This window comes from Sceloporus occidentalis, unplaced genomic scaffold (assembly GCF_023333645.1).
Source record: "Sceloporus occidentalis isolate IW3139 unplaced genomic scaffold, rSceOcc1.0.p SCAF_4, whole genome shotgun sequence".
NCBI lineage: Eukaryota > Metazoa > Chordata > Lepidosauria > Squamata > Phrynosomatidae > Sceloporus > Sceloporus occidentalis.
The window spans coordinates 183,719,781-183,741,636 of record NW_028316984.1 but is presented as its reverse complement, the minus strand read 5'-3'; the positions used below and the strand labels follow the sequence as shown (position 1 = coordinate 183,741,636).

The window sequence follows — 21,856 nt, the reverse complement described above, 5'->3', positions numbered from 1 at the left end:
CTCTTTTAAACTTGCAGGAATGCAAGACCCTGAGAGTGGAATACTAATGCATAACACACAGGGAAAGAGGTGCGGAGAATAAAGAAACTGCAATGACCTTTCAGCTGTTCAAATATCATCCAAGGCCAATACAAGCTTCAAGTTCAGCTGCTTTTTTTTTTTTTTTTTTTTTTTTTTTTTTTGCGGAGGCACCGTGTTGGACACACAATTTTGTCCAGGCAATACACAAGTTCACAGCTTTGAAAATATCAAAAACATACATTAGAAGAAGAAGAAATGGAAAGAAATTTCTGGTGGAGCACTTTCTTTTCAAAGAAAGAGATAACAATAATCCCCTTATTTCAAAGATACTGGCATTAATTCATTTCATCCAATGTTTTGATGGGGTGAGTGTGACCTTAGAAGGGCTAACAATGTAAAGACTGCCTTTCTGCATCAGGTCAAGATGATTCTGGCTATTTTGCATCTGATCTTGTTCCATGCTGATGATGATAATAAGGATGACGATGATACTGGCTTTTTGTTGTTGTTTTATATTAAAATCATCACCCTTCTCCCTCACCCCTTTCCTCTGTTTATATACAAGAAACATAGCACTGTTACAGAGCTTGAGAACAAAACTTTTGGACTACAGTTATAAGAATGGCCATGACATATAAAAAAATAACAGTTCCAATTTTTGATATACTGAGAGTCACTAAACCTGTCACCATTCCAGTCATATACTGTTTAATATATGGATCCTATGCCAGTTTTTAGCTAGAAAGAAATTTCACTTAACTTTACTGCATGTGAAAAGAAAGGTGAAATCTATACGAGGACTATAGGATTGCAACCTTAGAGAGCTGGAGAAGACTGATAAGTGACATGATAGCTATCTTTAAATATCTGAAGAGATGCTATGTAGAAGATGGAGCAAGCTTGTTATCTGTTCCTCCAGAGACTAGAACACAAACCAAATTATTCAAATTCAAAAAGAAGCAATCCCACCTTAATTTTAGAGGCATGTCTACATGGGCCATTTGCATCAGTTTACCCCCACCCTCACATCATCTTGTCCACACAGGACAGGACCAAAGGCCCAATTCAACTGCAGACTGTTGACACATGGGAAGGGCAATTCCATGGCAAATCTGGGTTATCTCTGCATTAAAGTAAATTTTAAAAACTGACCAATTGCTAAAGTTCTTCCCAGAAAATCTGGAGCTCTCAAAAATGACGCCAGACAGCAGTTTGCACAGCGTCCTATTATGCCACTGGCGTGGGTTACTCCCACTGAGGTCACAATGAGGTGCCAACCATGTGATCAGTGCTGGCCACCTCATTTTTGGCCTCAGCAGGAGCAACTCACACTAGTAGTGGCGGCGGCCAGCAGCACAGTGGGACTTTATCTAGACATCCACCCAGCAACCCAGATAATGAGGCAGCTTCAGGGCAAGAATACTCCACAGACATTTTAGACCTGCCCTAGAAATAATTTCTTCACTGTAAGAGCTCTTTGACAGTAGAATGGATGGTCTCAGAGAGTGGTTGATTTTCTTCTTTTGATATCTTTAAATAGAGGCTGGATGGAGGTCTTTCAGAGCTGTTATAATTCTGATGAAGAACCTGTACTTAGGACAAGAAGCTACTGTAAGAGCAGAATATGGAAAATCAGAATAGTTCCCAATTAGCAAAGGGGTCAGGCAGTGCTGCAATCTATCACCCTTTCTGTTCAACTTGTATGCAGAAAATAGCATACATAGAGCAGGTTTAGACCCAGAAGTAGGAGGAGTGAAGATGGGAGGAAGGAACATCAACAATCTAAGATATGCAGACAACTAACAGAAAGCATTACTGACTTGGAACACTTACTAGTGAACAACCACTAAAGAAAGAAAAAAGTGCAAACGCAGGCCTACTATTAAATATAAATAAAACAAAAATAATGGTCATGGAGAATTTTCATAAATTCAGCCTAGATAACAAGGAAATTGAAATAGTTAGATTTTCCAAACCTTGGATCAAACATTGATCAGAATGAAGATGGCAGTCAAGACCTCAGTCTTCTCACAAAAGGAAAAGGGTGCTCAACCTGAGGAAAATGGAGCAGAGGACATAATAGGAGAAATGCAGCACAGAATAAGTAAAGAGGAAGTGCAGGAATGCCTGGTTAATCTAAATGAATTTAAGTCTCCAGGACCAGATGAATGACACCCAAGGGTATTAAAAGAATTGGCAAATGTCATCTCTGAGCCATTGGCAATAATTTTGAGAATTCCCTGAAAACAGGAGTAGTCCCAGCAGACTGGAGGAGGGCAAACGTTGTTCCCATCTTCAAAAAAAGAGCGGGGAGGAGCCCAACAATTGTCACCCAGTTAGTCTGACATCAATTCCCGGAAAGCTTCTAGAGCGGATTCTTAAATAAAGTCTGCGAACATTTAGAAAGCAATAATAATAATAATAATAATAATAATAATAATAATAATAATAATTTTATTTGTATTTCCTGCCTCTCCCTGCAGATTGAGGCAGGATTACAACAGAGCTTGTTTGTCAATAGATGTGCACTTCTAGGAGGCTTGAGATTATTTTGTATGTAAACAAGGCATATGGGGAGTATGTACCTTCTTTACAGGGAAATCATTACTACATCAAAAACTTTGGTTACAAGGAAGCTCAGAACAAAGCATAAAAATGGCCCATGAATCTAAGTGTTCCTCCTCCTTGTGCAAAGAATGAATGAGCAATTTCAAGTTTCTGCTTTTCTTTTCTTAGTATTCTTGGAGCTCCCCCAAAAGAGTAAATATTGCTGTTGGCTGCTGTATTTGTTACTGTAGTTTTCTTCCTTTCTTTTTAATTAAAAAATAGCCAGACAGGGTTTGTGTTGTCCCAGAATATTCAGTGGCAATTCGCAACACAAGCAGAAACATTTTATTTCCACCCACAAGGTAGGGTTGGGGTATTCCAAAGGGCTCACATGGTTCAGTACTTGGAATTCATACCAGGTTCCATGGACATTCCTCCTCCTTCTTGCAGGATGGGAAAGAGAGAACAGTCCCCTTAACTACAGTGATAGAGCAAGATTTTTGGAACAATTTTTTTCTGGGGGGAAAGAAGGCATGTCCCTCTACATCTCCAGAGCCAGTAGTGAGTGAACATACTAAAGAGAGCTGATGATTGGACAGTCATCTACATTGTTATGAGATCTGAATGTTCTGACCAATTGCCTACCACACCATACAGCTTCCGTATCCCTATTGCCTTTTATTCCATGTGTATGTGCCTTCAAGTCACCTGTCAGCTTATGGTGACCTCATGAACTTCATAGGGTTTATTTAGGCAAGGAATACTCAGAATTGGTTTTTCCAGTTCTTTTCTCCAAAATATAACCTACAGCCCATAGTAGTGTTGGTGGTCTCCTGTCGAAGTACTAATCAGAGCTAATGCTGCTTAGCTTCCAGGTTTAGATGGGATTTGGTGCCTTTAGGGTATTTAGGCTGTACACACATTTATATAGACAATATTTCTTTTGTACTGGCTTTAAACATTTATAAGCCTCCTTGAATCCCATTATTGGGGGAAAGGTAGAATATAAATGAATAAAATAAATAGAACAATGCCCCAGCAGCAAAGGAGAGGGCTGAGTAAATGCTCAAGTGGTGCACAGGGACATGAGTCATTGCCTGGGAAAGTAGCCAGATGCTGATAGCAGTCCCACAAACAAACAAAGGAACTCCTTACAGAACTTGTGGAGTTAAAGCAGCCTCAAAAAGCAAACTTACAAATAAAGGCAGAGTCTAATAACAAAGGTTCATGGGATCAAGCCATGGGGTGAAACCAAGAGCATAGTCAAACAGTTCAAGAAGGTCAAGGGTTCCAGAGAAGCAAGATGATCAGGCAGTCAGAGAATCAAAGGTCCAAACCAAGAAGACAAACTGAAGGTCAGGAAGCAGTGTGCTTTCACCAAAAAAGTCAGATAACATCTGACAAAAGCTTTGCCATTATTCCCAGACATTTACCATCAGCCCTTATTAGTGCAGGTAGGGTTGCCATATCCCGCCTGTGGATGGGACTTTCCCGGTTTTGGGCGCGTCCGCACGGTCCCACCCCGGTTTGCCCCCGCCCCCGGGCTGAGGGGAGGATTCCCTCCCCGCTTGGGCTCCGCCGCTGCTGCAGCGAGGCCGGGGCCCAGGCCGGGAGGGAAAGCCTGCCCTCAGCGAGGCTCCTATTCAAATGTAGGACACAAAAAATGTGTCCTACATTTGAAAATTTTGTCCTACATTTGTCCCGGTTTGGGGGTCCTGACGTATGGCAACCCTAAGTGCAGGTCGTCTTGTTAAACCAGCGTTTTTCATAAAGCTGCCCCAAATGCTGGAGGCATGCCCTTTCTGCTCTTCTCTGGCTAAAGGTAGATATGTGATCCTCCTCCATGTCCACAGTACTAGAAGGCCCTGCTGCTGGGAGGTTTGGTTCCAGGTTGTTTTCTAAAGCCACAGCCTCTGCTGGAGCTCTCAGGGCAGAGCTAGGGTCAGGGTCAGGGTCAGAGTCCTCCTGTGAGTCCTCAGCCAGGCTGGGCATGACAGCCATCAATATTCACTGTAAGAGCTCTCACTTCTTTACATTAGTTTAAACCTGGAAAGTCCTTCGAACAGAGGATGCTTTCAAATAGAGGCCTGCCCTCTTTAAAGACGGTTATGTAGTTGCTTATCTAGACCTGTGCATTGGAATGGGAAGCCATGTGGCACTTGCTGTCTGTAAAGCAGAGCCAGTGAGTACATGAAAGTTGTGGTCAAGCTCACTATAATGATCCTACTTCTCACTGCCATGTCTTTACTATTTCCTTTTGACTATTTTGGTCAACTCTTTGTTGTGGTCACTGCTAGAAATGTATCTCTGAAGTATCCTATCCTGCAAATAGAGATACAGATTGTGACCTGGTGTATCCTAACATACTACACATACTACACAAGAAAGCAAGATTATAGCAAGATTGAACAATTTTGGTTAGTGGTGGTCTTTGAAAAAACTGCTGCCATTGTGAGAATGATTTTTCTGTGTTTCTGTAAATCTGCAAAGTCCATAAAGCTGCTGCCTTATTGTACATTGTTACATGTGCAATTTGTACAAATGCTTACCAGAAAACAAAACATCTAAGTTTTCATCCTACTGGAAGCTTACACATGCATAAGTTCTCCTCAAGTAGCTATAAGACATATTGGTCTGATTTTTAAGTCAGTGTTCAGTTGGATGTTGTCAAAGCAGAGGTGCACCACTGCACATTCAGATGTTGAAATCATATATTTCACTTTTTTGCACATTCAGTTTTGCACAGTGTTGCAATTCATTAACACGCAGGTGGCATTTACACTGCAGAATTAATGCAGTTTGATGCCTCTTTAAATGCCATGGCTCACTGCTATGGAATTCTGGGATTTGTAGTTTTGTGAGATATTTAGTCTTCTCTGTCAGAAAGCTCTGGTGCCACAATAAACTACACATCCCAAGATACCATAGCATGGAGCATGGCAGTTAAAGCAGTGTCAAACTGCAAAGCTTCTTCACATCCCTAACTGCAAAAGATTTTGTACATGTACAAATCCCTCCACAACTTTCCTTATCATTTCTGCAACATTTTACCTGCTTCATGCCTGCCTACTAACTCTCCCATTCACTCAGTATCTGGGAATATTTTAGAAACATCAGGATGACATCCATGTACAGGTCAAATCACTAAGTCCCATTTGCTAAAAATCCTCTAAAGGGCAAATCCACAGACACTATTATTATTATTATTATTATTATTATTATTATTATTATTATTTTATATCCCACCTCTCCAAAAGGATCAAGGTGGCTATATCCATATCCAAAATACTGCTGTGTAATCACTGGGACCAAAGCACGGAAATTTCTAAAACAACAACCTTAGTGCCTAAATTGCATGATGCAGTTATAAACATTCCAGCTTTCTGTATTATACTGTACACCCACACAAGTTATTTAGCAAGGTTCGGCAAATACTAAATAGAGCTGTGTGCCAGTTCAAGAGAGATACACCTTTCTTGGTCTGTTTGATTTTCTATTCCCCTGGCTTTCTGTTCTTTTTTTTTTTTTTTCATGTCAATATATGATTATATTTATTGTCTTTTGTGAGCTGATTTGCACTTGCTCCAAGTAAATGATGAACTGCATAAGTGCCATGTAGCATGGTGCCATGCTAATTTAAATTTCTGCATACTCTGAGCAAAATTTGAAGGCACTCCATAACTAGTACAAATCAAAAATTATAATGGATTTAAATTTTGGAAAGATAAGGCCAGCAAGGGGAGAAAGAATAGAGATAGCTCCTTCCTTGTATCTCTTTTCATGACAGCACTGATGTCCAAAGACAAGCGTCAAAAATAGTTAAATACCTAATTATCTGTAATTAATTCACATTTTCTGTTAGAAAAGTATAATGTAATTGGAACTTTGTTGTGTTTCACCACAATTTAGAAGTTACTATGTTGTGTGGCCTCACTAAATGGTGGTAGAGGAATATCATGCTCTGCCTCCCGACATTGCCTTTTACCCTGTTGTGGGTGCAGAGATTATTATTATTATTAACCTTTATTTATGAAGCGCTGTAAATTTACACAGCGCTGTACATGCAATCTTTTTAGTTAGACGGTTCCCTGCCCTCAGGCTTACAATCTAAAAAGACATGACACAGAAGGAGAAGGGAGTGGTGACGGGAAAGGGTAAGAGGTCCAGCAGTTCCTCTCTACCTCCGAGGCCTGGACCAAGGCAGATGGACTGGAGGGAGGGCTTGGCTCCAAAATGGAAGGTTAATCATTATCCAGGGAAAATACATACTCACAAGTAGGATAATACATATACAGTACATAGCAATACAGGAAATGGATCGATAAACAGCCAACAACAGAACATCAGATAGTAAGCGACAATTATGCGATGCCTGGGAAGGCTTCTCTGAACAGGATGGTTTTCAGCTCCGTTTTGAAGCTGGTTAAAGAAGTGATGGCTCTTGCTTGTGGAGGAAGAAGGTTCCAGGAGTGAGGGGCAGCAAGTGAAAAGGGGCGAATCCGAGATGGGGCAGAGGAAATCCTGGGCTGAGACAGGAACCCTTGACTACCAGAACGGAGGGCCCTGGTGGGAAGGTGAGGAGAAAGAAGGTCAGATAAGTAAGGAGGGGCCAGTCCATGGAGGGCTTTGAATGTCGACAGCAGGAGCTTATACTGAATGCGGAAAGGGAGAGGGAGCCAGTGAAGGGATGCCAACACAGGAGAGATGTGGTCAGAGCGGTGGGTGGAAGTGATAATGCGTGCAGCTGAATGCTGGACAGAGATTAAGGGATGGAGGTGAGAAAAAGGAAGACCAGCCAGGAGGACATTACAGTAATCAAGTCGTGAGACCACTAGGGCATGGACCAGGATCTTGGCAGTAGAGGCGGAGAGATATGGTCGGATTTTGGCAATATTGTACAAAAAGAATCTACAAGCCTTGGCTGTGGTCTGGATCTGAGGGATACACGACAGAGAAGAGTCAAAGATAAAGCCAAGACTGCGGGCTTGCTGGACTGGTTGAATGGAGATGTTGTCCACAGAGACAGAAAAGGAGTGTTGAAGGTTGGGGTTAGGAGGAAAGACAAGAAGCTCCGTCTTGGACATGTTGAGCTTCAACCGCCGATGGCGCATCCACTGCGAGACAGCTGTAAGGCAAGACGAGACTTGCTGTTCAAGCCTTGGAGAAAGGTCAGGGGCAGAAAGATACAGCTGGGTGTCATCAGCATACAGATGGTAGGAAAAGCCAAAAGAGCTGATGAGTTTTCCTAAGGACAGTGTGTAGAGAGAAAATAGAAGGGGACCCAGAACAGAGCCCTGGGGAACTCCAACAGATAAGGGAACAGGAGAAGAAGTCTGACCCCCTGCAACTACTGCAAAAGATCTGCCAGACAAGTAAGATCTAAACCAGTCGAGAACAGAGTCTGAGAACCCAAGGTCAGAGAGTATGTCAATTAGGAGACAGTGATCAACAGTGTCAAAGGCTGCAGACAAATCGAGAAGAATGAGAACAGAGTAAAGGCCATTAGCCTTGGCCTGTAAAAGGTCATTCGAGATCTTAGTGAGAGCTGTCTCTGTAGAATGCCTTGGGCGGAAACCAGACTGAAAGGGATCGAGAATGGAGTTGGCTTCAAGAAACTCAAGACAGCGTGAATAGACAACCCGTTCCAAAACCTTAGAAAGAAAGGGGAGAAGAGAAATCGGACGATAGCTAGACAAGGAGGAGGGGTCAAGAGAAGGTTTTTTCAGAATTGGGGAAATGAGAGCATGTTTGAAGTCCGAGGGGAAGGAGCCTGTAGAGAGAGAGAGATTGAAGATATGGAGGAGCGAGGGCAGAAAGGAGGGAGCTATAGAGATTAGAAGACGAGTAGGAATAGGATCAAGAGGACAGGTAGCAGGTTTGGAAGAGTTCAGAAGTGTAGAGAGTTCATCCAAAGAGGCAGGAGGAAAGACAGAAAATTTGTTAGGCGAAGGCGATAGAAGATTAAGAGCAGAAGAATCAGGAGGGACTATCTCAGAGCGAATAGTGGTAATCTTAGAGATGAAATAGTTAGCAAAGTCATTAGGAGAGAAAGATGAAGAGACAGGAGGAGAGGGAGGTTTAAGCAAAGTATTGAAGGTGGAGAACAAACGCTGCGGGCACCTCTCATTGGCAGAGATCAATGATTTGTAATAATTCTGTTTTGCCATAGAGAGGGCGCGTGAGAAGGAAGAAAGAACAAATTTGAAATGGATAAAATCAGCCCACTTTTTGGACTTTCTCCAAAGACGTTCGGCCGCTCTAGAGCAGGACCGGAGAAACTTAATGTTGGGGGTAAGCCAGGGCTGAGGTCTAGTCTTGGAGGAAGAAGTGTGTACAGAGAGAGGGGCAAAATGGTCAAGAGTTGAGGAAAGAGTGGAGTTAAATAAAGACATAGCTGAATCAGCAGAATCCCCGAGATTTAGGGAAGAGAGAGATGAATCCAGGGTCAGACCAAGATGGTTAGAGTCAACAGATTGAAGATCACGAAAAAGACGTTGAATAGTATGGCGAGGAGGAGGAGTATAAGTGAGAGCAAAGGAGATTAAATGATGGTCAGAGAGTGGAAAGTCAAGTGCCAGGTAGTCAGAAATGGCGCAGTTTGCAGCAAGAACTAGGTCAAGACAGTGACCAAGAGAATGAGTTGAAGAGTTGGAGTGTGGTTGGAGGCCAAAAGAAGCTAGCAGAGAGTTAAAGCGAGATGTTGTAGGGTTATTGGAATCGTCAACGTGGATATTAAAGTCACCTAGGATCAAAGTGGGGACTGAATCCGAAAGGAAGAATGTCAGCCATGATTCAAAGTCAGATAGGAACTGGGTGGCAGAACCAGGGGGGCGATAGATGACTGCAACCCGGAGCTGTAGAGGAGAAAAGAGTCTAATAGGATGAAACTCAAAGGAAGAGAAATGATAGCTGGGGGGGAAAGATAGAACTTGAAACTGGCAGGAGTTAGATAGCAAGATACCAACCCCTCCTCCTCGACCCTCAGGGCGGCTTGTGTGCGTGAAGGAGAGACCACCAAAAGAAAGGGCAGCGGAGGTTGCAGTATCATGGGCTGGGAGCCATGTTTCGGTGAGAGCGAGGAGGTTAAAGGATTTAGAGAGAAAGAGGTCATGAATTGCTGTTGCTTTAGGGGCAGCAGAGCAGAGATGACAATGAAGTGGACAGAACAGGACTATGCTTTATACATTGACCAATAGCTTACAGCAGTCAGGTTTATTTAAAAGTATTGTATTTAAAAGTAACTGAAAGCAACCATTTACTTTTGAAAATTGATAGATAACTATCGGTCTTGCCAAAAGGTTGAAGTTATTAGAGGGTTATGATGTAATAAACACACATGTCAGATAGAATTTAAAATTTTATTAAGTGATAGGGGAAGATGATATAAGAACCAGCATGCTGTAGTGGTCTAAGTGCTTGACTAAGGCTCTGGGAGAACAGATTTCAAATCTCTGTTGAGCCACGGCAACCCATTCGTTGACTTTAGTCAAGTCACATACTCTCAGCTTCAGAGGATAGCAGTGGCAAACCTCCTCTAAACAAATCTTGCCAAGGAAACCATATGATAGGCTCCCCTTAAGGCTGCCATGAGCTGGAAACAACCTGAAAGCACCTAACCAGACACAAAGAATTGAATAAAATCTCTTAATGAGGATGAGCTTACTTCTTCATTTAGGTGCTGGGAACTCCAGCTAAACCATGGAAGCCCCCAAGTTGATGACACAAACAGCACCTCTGCAGTCCATGTCTGTACTGAAGTCCAACTTGTGCAGGATATTGGTAGCTTGTATACCAACCTGGGTGAAATCATGGAGCTATGAGCACTAGCACACCTATTTCCAGCTATATTGAACTAATTACTTTTTAAAAAAAATCTCCAAGCTCTGTGCCTGAGCCATCAAAGAGAGTGAATGGATTGATGGATGTATCAATATTGAATCATCATGATATGGTTATACCTTTTGGAAAGTTTTGTGCAAAAAAAACTTTGCTTCTGTACTGCTAGCCTGGGCTTACTTATGAAACAATGCATTTGAACACAATAAAAAATTGATGCTGACATATTTGCAAAAGCGAAAGCCAAATGAAACATAAATGCCTTTTTGAACATTTGCAAGATTCTAAAAGCCTTTCCCACCCTGCCTCTATGGGAAAACCACATCAGCAATCTGTAAGTATGTTCTTTGGTAATGGCCTTTTAATGCCAGGCGTCTCCTTTGTGTGAAGAGAAGATGACATCGCATTAACAGATGTCTACTCTAAAATTCAAATACAACATTCAAAAGAATCCTGTACAACTTGTGACCCATCATGTGGAATGCTACCTACCAGCCATCTCTGCCTGCAAAGCAAGGACTACTGCCTTAATCTCCCAGTCTTGCTGCCTGTTCATTTGGCATATTCTGGTGGGAGTTTTGGAATATTACTTTCTTTATTACGCCCCCAGAATCCTTCAGCCAGAACTTATATTCACCTGTCACATCCATATTCTACAAAATTTCACAGATGGGCAGATGTGGTCAAACAATATCAAAGTGCAGTCAAGATGGCAAAACTTATTAGTGAGGATGAACACACAAACTAGTAGAGGCTGCAGCAGTTTGCTTTTGCCTGAGCCTTCTGGGAAGGGCAAGATTCCATTCCCTCCTCTCTTTTCCCCCAGCTCAGTTAACTGAGTGAAAATCTTGTTCTTTCAAAAAGTGATGGAGAAGTCCAGATTGGGTACAGGATGCCTCCACCCTGGCCATGGAGGTGTGCAATAAAATTCGTGCTTAAAAGTATTCATCCTGCACCCAGGCCAGGGGGAAAGGATGGAAAGGGCCAGTGCGATGATCTCTTCAGAAGCTTCAGGTAGTACAGGATTTTTGCCTGTTGACAGATGCAGAATATTTTTATCATAGTTCATTCTGTCAACGGATTTATATCTTACTCTTCAGCCAAGAAATCTCCCACAGCCAATTACATATCAATAAAAACAAGATGCTCCCTGGGCTCAGGTCTACAGTCTAAACACAAGGAAAGAAAGGGAAAGGGAAAGAAGTAACTATCAGTTAATTGCTGGGATCAGTTCAAAGAGTTGGTTAGGGATCTGACAGCCTTAAATAGGCTCTGTTTTGATTGTTTGTTGTTGTGTGCCTTCAAGTCATTTCCAGCTTATGGCAACCATAAGGCAAACCTATCATGGGGTTTTCTTGGCAAGATGTGTTTAGAGGAGGTTTGCCATTGCCTTCCCCTGAGGCATGTGACTTTGCCAAGGTCACCTAGTGAGTTTCAATGGCCAGGCTGGGAATGGAACCCTGGTCTCCAAAGTCATAGTCCAACACGCAAACCACTACGCCACACTGGCTTTTATATCAGGAGTATCTTCTCATCTCTCAGTTCTCTGGAACAATTGTGCCCCGTAAGCTGATAAGATCTGATCTCCTAAGGTTCTTTAGCAAGTCTTAAAATACATAAAGGCTCAGGTGGCACCTGCAACCCCCCCCCCCCAAAAAAAAACCCACAGTCCTTTCGATGTTGCAGTCCTTATTGCTCAGGTAATCCCAGCTTTAAGCTAGCCTGCAGTCTTCAGCAATTGTGGAAGACATTATCCTATTGCCTGTGAACATGGGATGTGAGTAGACACCCTCTTGGCCTTTACCTCAGGCAGCAAAATGCCTTGGATCATCCTGCAATTGTCTTTGTATGGCAGAGATTCTTAACATTTTTTGGATCACAGACCTATTTGACAATATTATGAAAATTATGGATCCCTCCCAAAGAAAAATGCATTTAAATACAATTGTCAAAGAAACAGCAATGAAAGTGAAGGGGGGTATTATTTTTCTTTGTACTCTATTGATGCCCATCCCTAGACCCTCTAGAGATTGTTGTAGACTGCTTGGCAGGGGAAGCGTAAGGGACCCATATTTTTCTATACCTACCAAGGCCCACATTTCATTAGGGTCTGCTGAGTGTTCATTGGAGAAGAAAGCCACCTTCCATACTCCAATGGACTTAAATCATGGAATGCTTGCCCCAAAGAATGGTCCATTGGTGGACAAGCAGTATTATCATGCAATAACCTGGTAAATCCATTCCTGGTTTTAGTCTTAAATTTAAAGGAACTACCTAAAGCATTGTGGATAAGACTCAGCAACTTGCATAGTTTCTTTTTAATCCAGGCTAGAACCAAGTTTAAACTCATCGACCCACTCATATTGCCAGGACAATTCAGGAGAATGTGTTTGCACATTTGGGTTGCTTGAGGAACATAAAAGTACCAGCAGATCAAAAGAAATTAAGAGGGGACCCAGTTGCATAGAACAGGTTGCCCTTTAAGATGTACAGTTGGCCCTCCATATTCACAGATTCTGCATCCATTAATTGATAGAATCAGCGTTGGCAGAGACCACAAGGGCCATGCAAAAGGATCTTGTAGCATCTTTTGAGACAAACTGCAAGAAAGAAGCTGGTAGCATGCATCCTCAGATGCATCAAACCTATGCAAGATCCCTTTGCATATTGATTTTCCAGACTAACACATCTCAGTCTTTGAATTTTTCTGGCATGCAGGAATACACCATCGATGAAACATAACCATCCAGGGCAAATCCCCCTCCCAAAAAGCAAAACAAAAACAAACAAACCTTGATTTTGTCATTTTATGAAACAGACACCATTTTACTACACCACTGTATATAATGGGACTAGAGCATCCATGGATTTTGGCATTCATGGCAGGTTCTGAAACGAAACCCCAGTGGATAACAAGGGCCCACTGTACAGTGAGACCTGCATTATGCGTGGTGCATCCAATTGTGTGGCATTTAGAAAGCAGTTTTGATCCTGCACACTGAGCAATATTCAAGAATGCAGGTGTGTGTACATGAGGGGGTGGGGGTGGGAATGAATTCATAGATTCATAGATTCTGTTTGACTCTCCATGCATTTTACTAGTGATTACCAAGGCAACAATGGACATGAGGAATGACTCTGCACATAATGAGGGGATCAGAAGAGAATGGACCATAAGCAAAAAGGAACAATGCAGGGAGACTGCAGGATTTGTTCTCAATTAAACAAAATTATGCCCTATAGATCTACACTGTTCTGTTTTGACCATCTTCCTCATTATCTCTTTTATACCTAAGCAGCAGATGTTGCAGAACCAAGACTCTTTGAAACAGAAAGCCATTGAAAAGAGAGCTCTGATTAGCTTTTGGGTTTCTGAGAGATTGGTTGAAGGAGGGAAATCTGCCTTTTGACAATGTGATGTCACAAAAATGCCACTGAATCTTATTCTCAAGAAACAGGTGGGAAGAGGCTAAAAGATGCTCTAGATTTCTTTAAGAGCATATAAGGCAAACAGATCCCCCCTTCCTCTCCCAAACCATCGCAGAGAGAAAATACAAGGCAGAATTACTCCAAGATCTAATAAAAATCATCTTACTAGTTAGTAAGAACAGTGTTTTGTGGAGAAGGGAACAAGGAAGCAAGAAAAAACATAAACTGGTTGAAATGCTGCAGCAGAGACGGAGCAATAGATGACCGAAGAGGTCTGTGAACAGCACTCCTGCCTGGGATTTATTTGTTTGTTTAAGGTTTTGGAGATGAATGACTTTTTGGAGAGCTTTTTTTTTAAAAAAACATCCCTACTAGGGTGATTGTTGTTCTTAATTGCCTTTGAGTCAACTTTGACTCATAGTGACCCTATGGATAAGACATCTCCCCAATGATTTGTGATTGTTCCCTGCCTCCGAACCATGAGCAGAGGTAGGTAAGAAATAATAATAATAATAATAATAATAATAATAATAATACAGGAATTAAGCCCCACTGAAGTAAAGAGTGGGAGGCACATATTTCTGAAGGCAGAGAAACTTTTCCAGAGCCAATGTGGTGCAGCATTTTGAGCGTTGGAGAAGAACTCTGGAGGCTAGGGTTCAAATCTCTGCTTGGCTGTGAAAACCCACTTGGGCAAGTCACTCACTCTCAGCCCCAGAGGATGACCATGGCAAAAAAAAACAAACAAACCCTATGAAGAAAGCCCCATGACAGGGCCACCTTAGGGTCTCCATAAGTCAGAAATGATACGAAGGCACACAATTTGAGCTTTCTGTTTGAGTCATGTTCCTCCATTTTCCTCTCTGGACTGTCCTCCATTTTTGGTTCTACTTTGCAGTTAAGCCACCTTGCCACCCTGCTCTCCACTAGGATTGGTGTCACCTGGTGCAGTAAATCATAGTCTTAACCCCCACATCTCTGATCTCTTCCCATCCTATACTGTACAGAAACCTATGGAATGTGTGTGTATACTCTTGTTACTCATAAATTGTAATTCCTGTATATCACTGGATGCCAACTAGAAAAATCAAAATGAGACCTTTCAATTACAATATCTTACGCCGAGTGTGAATGTATTTACATGTATGTTTCATGTGATTAAAGTGAACAATTGGTTTTAAAGAAAATTTTAAAATATTTTTTTAATTTAAAAAATATTATAAATTATTATTATTATTATTATTATTATTATTATTGAGGAGGGATTAAGCCCCACTAAACTCAAGAGTGGGTGTGTTTATTTCTGAGGAGAGAGACACCTCTCCAGAGCCAGTGTAGTGTAGGTTTGAGTGTTGGACTAGGACTCTGGAGGCCAGGGTTCAAATACCTGCTCAGCCATGGAAACCCACTTGGCAACCTTGAGCAAGTCACCTTCACTCACTCTCAGATTTTTATTTTTTTTAATATTTCTTTTTTAAAAAAGATTAATTTGAAACTTTAATTAAAAAAAACAACAACCCTGGCAGCTCTTCTTTTTCCTCCCATTGAGTCTCACCCCACTCACACAATCTCTTAAGCATTTTAAAGGACCGCAGGTGAATGCCATAGCCCTTTTCTGCCCAAAGGCAGATGTTTGAGAAGCAGTGGTGTCATCCAGTAGTCAGCAGTGGGTCTGGAAATCATGCTTTATGAGGAGGGACTTAGGGAGCTGGGAATGTTTAGCCTGAAAAAGAGAAGGTTAAGAGGTGATATGATAGCCCTGTTTAGATATTTGAAGGGATGTCACATCGAGAGTGGAGCTAGTTTGTTTTCTGCTGCTCTGGAGACTGGGACACAGAGCAATGGATACAGGAAATGAGATTCCACCTCAACATTAGGAAGAACTTCCCAACAAGAAGAGCTGTTGGACAGTGGAAGTGTGGAGGGTGGGGGTCTCCTTCTTTGGAGGTTTTTAAACAAAGGCTGGATGGCCATTTGTAAGGAGAGCTTTAACTGTGTTTTCCTGCAAGACGGGGTTGGACTGGATGACTCTTGGGACCTGTTCCAACTCTGTGGACTTTTCCACATGGGGACAACTGGAAGGTTAAACTGGTCACAATGCAAGGTCATCCAGGGCATTAGGGACAATTTCACAATTGCTTTTCAGATGACACTGTGCACAAACCAGTCAGAATCCAGACAGAAAGTGTGGTGAATTGGGGAATAAGCATTTTTGCAAAAATACCATGTTTTCATATCCATTTCATTCATGAATTCACTTTCTTCACGTAATTGCAGCAGTCTGAAAACTGTGTCCCCGATTCTCCCTGTTCCCAGATTTCCCATGGTTCCTTGCTGTGCCAAAGAGAGGGAGGCAGCCTTGTTCTTAAAGGGACACACACACCTCTTTCCCTCATGTGTCTGGTCTCCTCTTCCTGCAGCCTCTAATCCTTATCTCTAAGGCTTAGCTGGTGGGAGAAGGCAGAGAGAGAGGATGTTTTGGCAGTCCTCCTGGACAGGAGGGAGAAATGGAGGATACGTCCTGGAAAAGGAGGGCATCTGGGAGTTTCAGCCCTCGCTGAAACCAGGCTGCTTTATGGACCAACCCCGTCCTCTTTCTCTCTAGTGTGTGTGTTTGTGTGTGGTTTTATGGGAGTTTGCAAAGGGAAACCTCAGCCTGCCTTCCTCTGAAACAACTTCTGGGGCAAAGAGGATTTTCCTCCCTGGTTTTCCTTCCCTCTCTGGAGCATGTGTGTGAATGTACTTTTGGAAATGACAGTTTGGAGCATGTGCAAAAAAGTTATTTCCAAGCTAGTAAGGGGATTTGTCCTCATCTGTCTGAAACCCATATTTGCTTCCAAAGTATAGTTTTATGTGGCTTCCAGATTATGCTGGAAGCTGCGCCGGATGTCACAGAGGCATGCGCCGGAATGAAGCAATGGCGCGTGATCCTGTGGTGTGCACCCTGTGCCGCCACCACACCGCTGTGGGCACGAGCCCCATTCGTTTGAATGGGGCTTGAGCATCCGTGTTTTTTCCCTTACGCGGGGGGGGGGGGATCACCCGCATAAGAGAAGGGTGGACTGTAATGTGCTTTTAACCCCTTGTTATGCTCTCTGTGTGATAAGCATTAGGGAATTTGCTTGCTTCTCCGGGATGCCAACACTTTAACCATTTTCTGGATGGAAGCTCATCGGTCCCTGTGTGAAAAAGTCCTGTATGAAAAGAGATCCCACCTCAACATTAAGAAGACAGTAAGGAGATTATCACACGCGACACTTCTGTCACCCAAACGTCATCAAAATGGGCCGGAAGCGTCACCAGTGTGATGGTGCCACTGGTGCTTCTAAAGTGAAATGAAAGTGTTATCACCATGGAATCACTATGGAATTGTCAGGGAAGCAGCCCTTTTCTTATTAACTGATGAATCCATTAATATTAGGAAAAGGGCTTCTCTGCTGACAATTCCATGACGCTAACGATTAATGTTTCGCTTTCGAAGCGACCACACTGGTGACGCTTCCGCCCCATTGTCCTGATGTTTGGGCGAGGGAAGTGCCGCCGCGTGTGACCATCTCCTAAGAGCTGCTGGACAGTGGAAATGTGGAGGGGGGGGTCTCCTTCTTTGGCGGTCTTTCAGCAGAGGCTGGGTGGCCCCTTGTCAAGGGGGGGGGGTGCTCTGAGGGTGAGTTCCTGCATGGCAGAATGGGGTTGGGCTGGATGGCCCTTGGGCTCTCTTCCAACTCTCGGATGCTCTCTCTTCAGCGTTTCCAAGGGCCATCATGAGGCCAAGGCGGGTGCCGGAGGAGCAGGGCGCCCCTCAGTTCCTGGCCGCCGGTCATGGGAGGGTTAAGGGGGCGTCCTGCGGGCCTCCTGCCTCCGTCCGCCGGAGAGGAGGCGACTAGCCAGGGAGCCGGCAGCGAGGGAGAGAGCCAGCGAGGAGGCGCCTGTCCGGCTGGGCTGGGGATGGCCGGGCGGCATGAGGAAGCCCAGGGGCGGCGTGTGGCTCTCGCTGCTGCCTCCCGCCGCTGCTCGGGCTCCTCGGGCTGCAGCTGCTGCTGCTCCTGGGTCCGGGCGGGGCGGCGGCAGCAGCAGGGCCCCCCAGCCTCGGGTTAAGCGGGGCTTCCTGCTGGCCATGTCCGTCGGCTGCAAGGAGGAGGGCCAAAGAAAGAAGAAGGTGTGTCTGGAGGCCGAGGGGCCTCTCGGGGCTGGCAGCAGCAGCAGCAGCAGCAGCAGCTCCCCAGGGCCTCCGCCGCCTCCAACTTTTCCCGCCTCAGGAAGAGGGACCACCGGGCCCCTCCTCTTTGGCCAAGGCCTCTCCAGGGCCCTCCTCTTCCAGGGCCTCTCCCCCATTTCAGGGTGACCAAGGTCCTCCTTTTCCAGGACTTCTCCTCCATTTCAGGGGGTCCTCCTTTTCCAGGGCCTCTCCTCCACTTTAAGGTGACCATGGTCCTCTCAGTCAGGGCCTCTCCTCCATTGCAGGGTGACCAAGGCCTTTCCAGGACCTGCCCTCCTCTTCAGGGTGATCCGAGGCCCTCCTTTTCCCGGACCTGTCCTCCAGGCCCACCTTCTGTCCAGGAGGCTTTCCCACAAGGCCCTCCATAGGGAGCGGGTCTACTATTCGGTCTCTTCGGTCTACTGCATCCACACTGGGGAAATAACCCGGTTTGGTCCCGCTTTAACTGTTTCTGGCTCAAGGCTATGGAATTCTGTGATTTGGAGTTTGTTGTGGGCCCAGAACAACAAACTCCAACTCCCAGAATTCCATAGCCTTGAGCCAGAAACAGTTAAAGCTGGACAAACCGGGTTATTCCTCCAGTGTGGATGCAGCCAGTGTGTTCACACACACCTGGCAGCAATTCCCCTGAACGGTGTGAGCGCTTCCTCCCAGCAGTCCAGCTCTTAGTGGAGAATATGGGATAGGCTGTATTTATGTGTCTATTCACCAAAATGGCGAAGGGTCTGGAAACCATGCCCTGTGAGGAGAAGCTGGGGAGGTGATGCGATAGCCCTGTTTCAATACTTGAAGGGATGTCACATTGAGGAGGGAGCAAGCTTGTTTTCTGCTGCTCCAGAGACTAGGACCCGGAGCAATGGATGGAAGCTACAGGAAAAGAGATTCCACCTCAACATTAGGAGGAACTTCCTGAGAGTAAGGGCTGTTGGACAGTAACGGAACACACTCCTTCCTCGGAGTGTAGTGGAGTCTCCCTCCTTGGAGGTCTTTAAGCAGAGGCTGGATGGGGGCACTTTGGTTTGGGTTCCTGCATGGCAGAGTGGGGTTGGACTGGATGGCCCTTAGGGTCTCTTCCAACTCTGTGATTCTATGATTCTATGTATAGAGGTAATATGTCAAATCAATATTGTATATCTAAAATAAATGAAACCACCACTTAAACATACAAATTATTTTAGATATATAGAATATTTATTTGACATCTCACCTCTTGGTGCTTTGTTAGTTTCTCCCTTCTGTGTGTTTTTTTAGTTGTTTGTGAAACCCTCCTGTCGTGATTGTTCCGTGTGTGTGTGTGTGTGTATGCATGTGTACACATATATACACTTGGAAAAGCCAGAGGTTTTGCCATACGTATGTGTATGTGTATATATCTTTGTTAGTATCTCCCTTGTGTTTTTTCAGTTATTTGTGGAACCCTCTTGTTGTGGCTGTTGTATGTCTATGAATGTAGGTAAGTGTGTGTGTGTGTGTGTGTGTGTATATATATATATAGAGAGAGAGAGGGGGGGGGTGATATGATAGCCCTGTTTAAGTATTTGAAGGGATGTCATATTGAGGAGGGAACAAGCTTGTTTTCTGCTGCTCCAGAGAACAAGACACAGAGCAATGGATGCAAGCTGCAGGAAAAGAGCGTCCACCTCAACATTAGGAGGAACTTCCTGACAGTAAGAGTTGTTTGACAGTGGAGCGTGGTGGAGGTCTTTAAACAGAGGCTGGATGACCATCTGTCAGGGATGCTTTGACTGGGAATTCCTGCATGGCAGAATGAGGTTGGACTGGATGGCCCTTGTGGTCTCTTCCAACTCTATGATTCTATTATTCTATGATATATATATATATATATATATATGGCAAAACCTCCGGCTTTCCAATGCTTTTCTTATTAAGCGTTGCAGAGAAGCGTTGGAGGGTTTGCACAGCCAGTTGCAGCAGAGAGAGATGATAGACAGACCGCCCTGGCGTTTGGCTCCCCATCCCTCCTCCTCCTCCTCCTCGCCCTGCCTTTCCAACTTTCTCTCTTCTCCAGCCGGATCGGCACAGTAACCTGTTCCCACCTCCTCCTCCTCCTCCTCGGCCCCTGTCTGCCACAGATCAGGGGCTGCTCTGCCCTTATGCCTCCTGGGCAAAGCCTTGTTCTCTGCAGCGGGGGGAGGCGTCGTGCTGGAGTTTCAAGCTGTCAATGTGCTGCTCCTGCTGCTGCTTCTTTTTTTCCTTCCCCCTCTTCCTTCCCTCTCGCCTTTCTTGGGCTCTTTCAGCTCTTTCCACAGCTGCCTGCACCCTTTTTTTTTGGTAGAAAAAGAGGGAGCCTATAAGAAAGGTGTTTGCCTAGCCGGATGCCCCCCTAAAGTCATCCACTCAGCTCACCATTGGGATCTATAGAGCCTGAACTATGCATAAATCTGCCCACTGAACCGCTGCTGCTCCCTTTTCCATTCACTTGCTTCCTTCTTCTTTGATTTCTTGTAGGCCTCTGCGGCAGAGATGGAGAAAATAAGGTAAGTCTGATGGGTCTTCTTCTTCTTCTTTTCCCTCCCCTTCTCTTCTTTTGGTTTTCATTCTAGCCTTTCCCCATGCGTCTCATTATTTAGGAGGCAAGCCATTGCTGGGTGTATGTAATATTATAGGAAAGAGAGAGAGAGAAGAGAGAGCACCTTTCTCTGTAAATCAGAATTGGCTGCAATAGTGGATTGCCTTCTTTTGAAAAATGTCAGTGGTCTGGAGATTTGGGGAGTAAGGGGAGTAGCACTAAGGTCTTTTGCAAACATGTTAATTCAGAAGGAGTATTTCTCTCTCTCTGTTTCCCACTACTAGGCACACTGACATGCCTCCTTCCATTCTGAGATGCTCAGGCTAGTCTATTGAACAAATGCAGGAGCCACTTGTCAGTTTATTTGAAGGAGCATGATTTTCCTGTTCAAGGAAATAAACCTTATGGATCCTTCCCCAAGCAGAGGAGGGATGGAAGAGAAGTGCTATGGATTTATTTTGGGTTTTTTTTTTTTTTAAAAATGCAACCCTTGTATCAAAGCACTTAATTGCCGTTGCTTGTTTCAGTCTAAATGTTATAGTACTGGCATTTGATTTTCTGTTGTACATTTCTCAGGGGCTTTGATTTGATGTTTCTTTCAAATTAATTTTTTTATTATTATTTTAAGTGTTGTTTCCCCTGTGTTCAAAATGTTGTCAGCCTGTGGAAGTTTCTTCTTACCGTCACTCCTGGCTTCAAGTCAAAGGGGAGACAGCATTGCAAAGTGTACAAGTTTCCCAGCTCGTGTCTTGAGTGTGAAGTCTGTTTTGGAGATTTTGCTTCTTGTGTGTGCCTGACAAGGACTAACTCGTTTTTGGACAAGGCCATTGCTTCCCATTGAACCAGCAGTTACTTGCTTGTGTAGAATGCAGATACACACATATAAATATGGGTTCAATCCTGTCCACACTTTCTTGAGAGAAAGCCTCCCTGAAGACAGCGGGAATTGCATGAGAGTAAACATGCACAGGTTTTGTGCTGAGTCGGATTCAAAATTTGGAATTGCCTTTAATCTGACAAGGTTGGTGTTAAAATCATGAGGTATGTTCTAAGCTTTGGGATTAAGTTCCTTTTCTTCAGTTTTTAGTCAACTGTTAACATGCAACTGATCCACCTTTCAGATAGCTAGATGTCAAAAGGTTTTCTACAACATTGTTGCTCTGTGACAAGGAAGTTGGAAAGCTGTGCTGAAAAGGTAGCTCCAAAAAGGGTAGGAAGAATAATGTTTTGCAAGGAGGTTTGATGATAACCCCTACTGTACACACCTTAAGTGGCAG

General features: G+C 44.0%; 1 protein-coding gene across 7 annotated transcripts in view; it reads left to right on the top strand.

Moving 5' to 3' along the window:
• Positions 1-21,856, top strand: part of BEGAIN (brain enriched guanylate kinase associated) — a 286,481-nt gene that overhangs the window by 44,722 nt on the left and 219,903 nt on the right. For 2 of the 7 annotated variants that reach the window (XM_089522543.1, XM_089522541.1), the window contains exons 1-2: positions 19,628-19,716; positions 20,519-20,547. In XM_089522543.1, the coding sequence (XP_089378669.1) occupies positions 20,534-20,547 (14 nt within the window). In that variant the 5' untranslated portion in view covers positions 19,628-19,716; positions 20,519-20,533. Of the gene's footprint in view, positions 1-17,750; positions 17,990-19,627; positions 19,717-20,031; positions 20,548-21,856 lie in introns of those variants that run through there. The other 5 variants (XM_089522538.1, XM_089522540.1, XM_089522537.1 and 2 more) reach the window with 4 other exon arrangements.